The sequence below is a fragment of the Cannabis sativa genome, chromosome 7 (assembly GCF_029168945.1).
Source record: "Cannabis sativa cultivar Pink pepper isolate KNU-18-1 chromosome 7, ASM2916894v1, whole genome shotgun sequence".
Taxonomy (NCBI): Eukaryota; Viridiplantae; Streptophyta; class Magnoliopsida; order Rosales; family Cannabaceae; genus Cannabis; species Cannabis sativa.
In genome coordinates this window covers 41,081,753-41,090,824 of record NC_083607.1, presented here as the reverse complement: position 1 = coordinate 41,090,824, position 9,072 = coordinate 41,081,753, and the positions used below count along the sequence as shown (strand labels likewise).

General features: G+C 28.4%; 1 protein-coding gene across 3 annotated transcripts; it reads right to left on the bottom strand.

Moving 5' to 3' along the window:
• Window positions 1–1,863: 1,863 nt before the first annotated feature.
• LOC133039848 (uncharacterized) lies at window positions 1,864–3,805 on the bottom strand. Of its 3 annotated transcripts, XM_061118862.1 has the most exons (4): window positions 3,466–3,805; window positions 3,246–3,365; window positions 2,838–3,140; window positions 1,864–2,462 (listed from the first exon to the last, which is right to left on the bottom strand). In XM_061118862.1, exons 1-4 carry the CDS (start codon window positions 3,478–3,480, stop codon window positions 1,998–2,000), a joined length of 903 nt encoding a protein of 300 aa, XP_060974845.1. In that variant the 5' UTR covers window positions 3,481–3,805; the 3' UTR covers window positions 1,864–1,997. The 3 variants fall into 3 exon arrangements, with proteins under 3 accessions (XP_060974845.1, XP_060974843.1, XP_060974844.1); XM_061118860.1 differs by having other exon boundaries at window positions 1,864–3,140; XM_061118861.1 differs by having other exon boundaries at window positions 1,864–3,140; window positions 3,246–3,360; window positions 3,466–3,592.
• Between the last annotated feature and the right edge of the window lie 5,267 nt (window positions 3,806–9,072).

Below are 9,072 nucleotides of genomic sequence, written 5' to 3'. Positions count from 1 at the left end.
GTACATTCACCTAGTATTTATTAAAAATATATCTATAACTACTATAAAAGTGAGAATATTTTTAGGCTTTCTCTATATAAATTACATAATTAACCTTCATTAAATATTAAATTACAATTTTTTTTTATGAACAACAAACCCATTAATATTTTTTTATGCTTTCAAAAATAAAATATTATATTATAATCATCTAACTCAATTACATCTAATTAGGAAATGGTTTATTTATTATTTTATTAAAAAAAATAGAAGTTTGCTTATACATGTACAATTAGTGTATATAAGATGTTCATTTTTTTTTAAAAAAAAAAAAAGAGAGAAAACTATATATTTATATCATACATAAAAAGTGAAAATATTTTTGGACATCTTCTAATTGAATTATATAATTAGCCTTCAACACATATTAAATTACAAAAAAAAAAAAATTGATAAAACAAGTACCACATTACACTATACTACTTCTTAAGGTTAATGCTAAATAAGTTTGTCATTTAATTGACATTTTGTCTTATGTGAAATATTTGTGGAGGTGATTATTTTATCAAAGTCTCTCAGTTATAAATATAATTTTAAATTAATTAGGTTTCTTTATTCTTTGAAGTGAATATTTTGCATTTGATAATTATATAACCAATATATATACTAATAATCATACCATATAATAAATGAATTTATTAGTATGTATAATTAAATTGAGACAATATTTATCTATAATGTATAATTGTAATATAATTGTTAATAATTTTGAAGTTCTATTTACCCATGTACACTTCATTATTAAAAAAAAATCAAACTTAATAAAAACCTTATGTATTATTTATTATATAAAATTAATTAGGTATTTTATGTATTGATTATTTCTCTCTTAAAAAAATCTAAAGTATTCGATTTTACAAAAATAAAATGTGTGTAAAAGATCCTACATATTTTTAAGAGCCACAAAATTAATAAATAATTTTGGCCCTTGTTAATTTACAAAAAATAATGAAGACTAAGAACACACCTCGAATGGAGATGCAAAATATAAGTAATGCAAATATAAAATATAGCATACTTTGTCAAAAGTCTACTTTAATGATATATCAAATTATGATGCAAGTATCTCACATAACAAAAAGTAATCTAAATTTATCTAAATTTAGATCACAATATAGTATAATGTAAGATTTGTATTACAATGAATGCTATGATTTTATAATTACTATTATGCTATTTTTAATATTTTATTATAAAAGTTTAGTTAGCATGTTTATTTGCATTATTATTTTATATTTTTAATAAATTATTAGATGAATATTTAATCATATATTAAATTTTGCATTAAAATTTATAATAATGCATTAGAACATAATAGTAAAAATTGATACAAAAATATCACAAAATCATTATTTGTACCAAATATAAATCAACTTTTACATCTCTCATTATAAACGGTCTAAAAAAGTAACATATTGCAAATTTATTGAAAAAATATTTGAACTATGGGCTCAGGTGAAAAGCAAGTTAGACCCAACTAGTAACAATAATATGCTAATGATATGTGCATATAAATCATATAACCATATTTCATTTTGTAAAAATTAAAAAGAAAACATCTTTAATTAAGATATTGTCCAAATTTTTAAAATTGATTTACTACATAGTTTCCAACGATTTATGCAATTTTTATAGCTTTTTTTTTTTTTTTCAAAAGGTGCAATTTTTAGTCTTGAACATCAGAATGTGACTCTAAATAAAGTGTGTGTGTATTTGAGAGAGAGAGAGAGAGAGAGAGAGAAATATCTCAAAACATGTGGCAAGTATAGTGATCATTATGTTCAACCTTATAGAACCGAGTATCTCAAAACATGCATGACTAAATTGATCATAACAGAGAGGATTCACTGAAACCCCAACTTCATTATTAACTCAAAAAGTTTCTTGAACGACCCCAATCTGACATTACGTACACACATACATAATATGTATATGTATATATAGATAAGTAGTTTTGATCATCGAAGCGAAAGGTTCTTCCATATATCTTTGATTTCTTCTTTCACCATGTCCTTGAACTTCCGTACACGCTCACGATCCTGTTCGTCATAGTCATAGACACATCTAAACTTACTCTTCACATTACTTATCATGCAACTTGTCACACCCAATTTCTGGAGAAACTTTTCCCTGAAACATTTCACCGAACTAGATAATTGTGCGATATCCGTGTTCACATCATAGTAAGGATAATTCAAACAATTTTCCAAGTAAAAAATATTGAAGAACATTGCATCATTGACATTGCTTTCTTTTTTCTCAAATGACTCTAACTCCGCGCCATTTCTGTAAGGACTTTTTCCTTTATCAACTATTGTATAAAAATGTCTTGCATACGCGAGTCTTCCTCCTATGATCGACAGAAGTGTAGAATGAAGCTTCTCAATCAAGATGCTTGTAGAACCTTCATCCAAAATTAATATCTGCATCGTATTTTTCACGAATTTAATCTTCTCACTCATGTCTTGAAATTCAAATAAGAAGGTATATTCAACGAGAAGCTCAGATAATTTCATTCCAATTTCAAGAATACTAGCCTTGATCTCATTTATTGAATCTCTTTCTTTAAAATAACGTTCTTGAAGCCCATTTAGCAACTCTATCGCACTCACCTTCCTATCTTTCTTACCATTTTTCGCTTTATTCTTCCATATTCCCACATAATTTGTCAATAAATTGTACCCTTTTTCATTATTTTTTATCCTCCTATAATCTCCCTCTAAGTTATCCAGCAATACATTGCTTAGATCTTCACATAGTGGCTGCGGCAGCTGTGGTGCCAATGGTGGCGGTTTTACCTGTTTGGGTAGTCCGTACTGCACCCACGGTGGGGGCACTAATTGAGTTTTTGGTCGTGAGCGCAGGGAATAAGGCATTGGTAGCGCCCCAGGAGGCCTTGGTGGCCGTGGTGGCAAACGAGGTATTCGGGACCTTGGTCGGTGTGGTGGTCTTGGCGGCAGCTGAGACTGTATTGGTAACTTAGGCAGCGGTGGAAGGTTTTTCAAGTAACTTTCCACATTCTCGGGTAACATTTGTTTAAAGAATCCTTGAGAATATTGACCTGGCATGGGGGTATTGTTTACCGCATTTGGTCGACCAATCTGCTGAAAATCCTAAAATTAGTAATGATAATTTTTTAAAAAAGAAATGAATTGATCACATCACAAGTTCAGACAATGAGAAAAGAAAGTTAATCGTCTACATACCAATGGTAACTTGTCTTGGAAGAACCCTTGTTGTGCAGGTTCTTGACGTGCCTTAGGCTCGTTTCTACGCGCGCGCGATGAATCTTCATCGGCCTGTTCAAACTCCCTTGCTATTCTTTTCTGATGAAGATATTAAAATCAAGAAGATAATTTTAAAAAAAGAAGAAGATGAAGAGTTCGTAAAGACAATGGAAAAGGAAGCTAGTGATTGTCCACGTACCTTGAGTGGTCTCATAGTGATATGTTCTTCAAGGTTGAACTTGATGCTTTCTTTCCTAGAGAGAATTAACGTTGGATACGTGTGTTTGTGGAGAACTGATCGTACGAGATCTTTTTAATTAGGTACGCTTATGTTTCTCTTGTCATATATTATGTATAGATAATCAAATAAAACAATTTATACGCAAATATATAAATGTTGGCAAATAAGAATTTTGTACATATATTGACATAAACTATTATACATGCTAACAAAGACCACTGACGTACAGTCATTAGTAGGCGATTGACCTTATTTTTTTTATTTTTAATATATATGTGTAACCAATATAATTATTACATATATATATATGTTACGTGTCAAAAATAAGGTATATTAATTTTATTTTAGTTTTTAGTTTTTTTTAATATTATAATTTTAAAATTAATAATATGTGATAATTATTGAAATTTGAAAGTATATATAATAGTGATTTTAATAAAAACAAAAATTATTGTTTTACTTTGTAATAGTAATTAAAAAAAATTATTATTCATCCTAAATTTATTTTCAGAATTAATGAATATGTTCATCTAGTTAAACTATCAAAACATTCAAATATAATGTAAAATAATATTTAAAATTGAACTAGCTAATTCTAAATATCAAAATTTAAAAATAATTTTCAATAAAAAAATAAACAATATGAAAAAATTTATTATTAATTGCAAGATTAATTATATTTAGGTTTAACTAACTATATGAATGCTCACCCTTTAAGTAACAACATCTAATAATTTGTTATTTTTTTTATTTAAAAAAAAATCACCCAATAATTTCTCATAAACCAATTATTCTGTTATATAGCCACATTTTATATAGAATAGATACTATAACATTAAAAATGGTTATACCAAGAAAATGTTAATACAGAAAAATGGTACTTTAATAATTATTAATTTTTTCATATTTTTTTTCATTTTTTATTAGATTTATAAATATTTATCTATTTTTTATATATTTTTTTATTTTTTAGTATTATTCATTTAATTTTATAATAATTTTTAAAATATAATAATTTTCTATTCTTAGCTCAATATCACCTTTAAAAAAAAAATTGAAAATAACGTTATATTGAAGTCTTTTCAAAACTTAATTAATAGATGTAAAATCGTTGATAAATTTTTACAACTGCATATCTAATTATTTTATACTAGTTAATCTAGGCACTTTTCTATTTTAATTTTTTTAATATTATAATAAAAAAAATAACTATTTATTAATATAATAATATAATAAATAGAACTTAAAAATAATAATAATAATAATAAAAAAATTATATTATCTAATTACATATTATTATTAATAAATTTATTTTTTAAAATATAAACCTTGAAGAAAAAATATTTTAAATCTATTAATCATATTATTAGTTATTATTATTATTAAGAAAGTTAAAAAAGTAATTAGTGTGTTTTATTATTTATTTTTAAGAAAATTTAAAATTTATACTATTAACGTATTGCTATCCCAAATTTTGCACTCTGACGTGGCATCACGGGAATGGTGACACGTGGAGTCCACTTGGAGCATCTGCTCGGGAATAATAGACCGAGCAGGATGCCTCGCTGGCACATCCAGAATAAGATATTCAGCGATCCGTGCAGAGCACTCAACACTTAGCGACACTACTAGAAAATAGACATTTTATCCCACTTTTTATACTTGAAAAAAATAAAAAGTGGGATAAAAAGTATGTTGATAGTTTTTACCCCACTTTTGTATAATGCACAAGGGCCATGTTTGGTTTAGCACTAAAAAAAAGAAAAATTACACTAAAATGTCTTTTTAACGCCATTAGGTATTTTAGGTTAGATGTATTTTTCTCACATATGTTCTCTCTCTTCCGCCGCTCCTTATCCTTCCTCCCCACTTCTATATCTTCATCCAGCAGCCAAGCAACTTTTTCCTCGTGACGGACGACCAACGGATTTCAGATCTGAGCTCCACATCCTCCGAAATATCCAAGAACCATTCCATTCTTTATTTTTTTTTTTGGAAAAATAAATTTGTTCTTCGTATATTTTGGATCTCTATCATTCTCTCTTTTTTTTTAGTTGGACGGAGGTTGGAAGTTTGTGGCAGTTCGTGAACCACAGTGCTTCTGAGTTTGTGGCGTCGACGGCGGTTCGTGGTGATTGTCGAAGGTGGTTCGTGGTTGTTGAGTGTTTGTGGTTTTTATTGCAGTCATATTTATTTTGGATTTTATTATACTAATTTGCATGTTATATATGAAAAAGAAAATTGTAAAGTAATGGATTTTTTTATCTGAAAAATATATGTATAAATATTGTGAAACATTGAAATATTGATAAAAAGATTTTAGGTCTGATTATTTTTTGTTCTATTTTTTTTATTTTATTTTTTGACATTTAATCCAGGTGTTTACATAAAAACTGTTGGGTTTTATGCCCTAAATAAAACTCTGTTTCAATGTAATCCAGATTATTCTATATCAATAAAGTAACAGAAGTAATTTTTCCATTCACTTGTGTATGTTTTGGTTCACTTAATCAATTGCTTGTCTATTTGATTTATAAATTCATCCAAACCCCTTTCAAATACTTGAACATGTTTATTGTGTTGTCAACACAGTGGAAAATAAACATGACTATGTGAATAAAGTATTCCTAGATTTATCAGAACACTGGGTTTCACTGATATGACAATCTACAACAGAGTTTACTTACATTTGGAGAAATGTTATGTTCTTTCCAGAACATAGGTTAAAGTAAAGCTCAGGTTGGATGCATGGAGTATGCATTGGAATGGACCGATATTGAACTTTGAATTAGATTTTGAAACTTACCGTAAACATCTATTCAATTCAATATCAGAAGTTGATCCTAGATCACATGATCTAAATCCTGATATGGTTAGGCTTAATTTCAAGAGTGTTATTCGTGTTCTTTGATTTGTTAGTTAATCCTAAAACTTTAGTCTGGGCAATACATACATTTTGGGAACACGGTAGTGCGATTGAGTGGGAGCGCTAACATAAATATGGAATCTATAGCTTCTATCTGGCGAATAGTAAGCAAAGGGTGATCTCCTTCGAGCTTAACCAAACGAGATAAATGATTGAGTACTCATTTCACTTAGTTGAAATATCATTTATACAGGTTTAAGTGTTTTAAGGATAAAATACATTGTAGGGTGTTACGGTAATCTAAGTCCCTTTACAGTGTAGATCATCCATATAGAGGATCATTGATCACATTAGGATTATAACAATGGATAACTAATAATGTGTCTATATGGTGGAACATATAGAGCATTCTATATACTGAGAGTGCAATTCTGAGTTCTATGTGTGGATTCAACGAAGAATTAATAAGTCAGTGAATTTAAGTGGTAAATTCAAGATATGCTTATTGGAAGCTCGGATATATAGACCCATGGTCCCCTCACTAGTTGAGATGATATTACTTGTAGGACTCATTTAATTGATTTTAATTAATCAATTAAGAATTCTCAAGATAAGCTTGTCAGTTTGAGAATTCGGCACTCATTAAGGGCAAAACAGTAAATAGAGATTTTGAAAGGCATATTTATTAATTGGGAAACTTTAATTAGTTTCATTATTAATAAAATAAATGATAATATATTATTTGATAATTATTTTTTAATTATTAAGTAATTAGATTTATCATTAATATGGTTGAACAATGGAAATGGCAATATTTCACAAAAAGGGAAACTATCAAGTGTAGGAAAAAGGAAAGTTGGAAAAGAGGCAAGCCTTGTTCCACATTGCCTAGGCCGGCCCCCTTTACCTTCCTTTTCCCTTTGATTTTCTCAGTTCAAAATGTCAATCATAGCCCTTGGTGGTCTTCTATAAATAGAAGGAAAAGGCTTCAGATTTTCAAAACATCTCTGTATCTCTGAAAAAGCTTTTCTCAGCATTATTCTGAAAGAATTTTCTCTCAGAAAATTCTCTCTGAGCCGCCACCCTCTCTCTCTCTATATACCTTCACTGTTTCGAAATATATGAGTGCTAGAGTAGTGCCCACACACATCAAGTAATACCTCAATCATAGTGAGGAAGGCTGTGTAGAATTCAGAGACAACAAAGAAGGACTTTCGGGCTCAGATCTTGATTATACTCTGCTACAGAAAGGAATCAAGGGTTAGAGATCTGAGTGGGAGGAGACATATATATTCCGCTGCAATCACTGTAAGATTTCGGATACTCTTATGTGTTTAATTTCATATCGTTTTAGAAGTTCATATTTAGGTTGTTAAATCAACATACTTGTGAGTAGATCTAAGATCCTGGTAAAATAACTTCCAACAACTGGCACCAGAGCCATGGTAATTGATTTGCTTGCAAGAAATTTGGACTTAAAACGATTTGCTTGTTTTTTGGATGGTATCATGTTGCTTTGAGTGTCATATTGATGTTCGAATGTTGTTTGTGAATTCTGGGAAAAATGGTTACTGTTTTTATTCTGTAATTATTTTTGTTGGATAGTTTGGAAAATTCTAAGCAAATTACTTTTTTACAGAACTCGATTTCGATTTAATTTGAATTAGTTATGAATTTTTGAAAATTGGAAAAATCGGGGTGACGAGCAACATGATCACGCGCGCGGAAGGGCTGCTTGCAGCCTCCCTGCGCCGTGATTTCTCGGCCAAACACCCCTGATCCGCGCGCGGATGGCTATGCACAGCATGCCATCCGTACAGTTCATCCAATTTTCCAATTTTTTCGATTTTTCATGCTATTTCATGGAATTAAATTCCGATTTTTTGTGTAGTTTTGTATGTTGATTTTTGTTTTTCAAATTTCAAATCTAATTATCAGAAATAAATTAATTTTATTTTTTTTAAAATTAATTTTAGATATTAGTGTAATTTGATTTTGAAAATAGGAAAAAATCAAGTTTTGCTTACCTTTTTCTTATTTCCTTTAAAATTTGATTATTTTATTTTTTTTAAGGTCAGATATTATTTTTTTTTGGTAACTTGACCTTAATTAAAATAAGATCACAATAATCATGATAATTTTAAAAGAGGAAATAAGGTATTTTTTGTTAACTTTTTAAATTTTGTTATTTTTCAATTAAATTAAATTGTAAAACAAGAAAAGGGTATGTATTTACCATTTTCTATTTTATTTTTTAATTTATTAAATAACATGAAATTTAAAAGGAAAGTTAGCAATTTTTTTTTGAAATGACATTTAGGTTACCCAAAACCTAATTTTTCAAAATAGTAGGTTTAATTTTATTTTATTTTTCGAAATAAATGATTAAAATTAAATAAATCCTACATCCAACTATCCAAATCTAACCTTGTTGCAGGAGTATGTGTTTTAGATTGTTTGTAAGTTTTCTAAAACCTATTATTGCTTGATCTAAATTGTCTTGGTTAACTTGAAGATAGATCAGCTGATCTAGTTTTAACCAAAGGTTCAATTGACGATAGATCAAGTAAATAATTTGTAACAGGTAATTTTTACAAACTTCTTTCACCTGTGTATGACTTAGCAACTGTTGGAATTATTTTACCAGGATCTTAGATCTACTCACAAGTATGTTTATTAACATCCTAAATAAGAACTTT

Bases quoted from the DNA above. Each gene is read 5' to 3' on its own strand.
- LOC133039848 (XM_061118860.1), bottom strand. The intron at 3,141-3,245 runs GTATGTAGACGA...GATTTTCAGCAG, and splicing joins TCCAAGACAAGTTACCATTG to ATTGGTCGACCAAATGCGGT.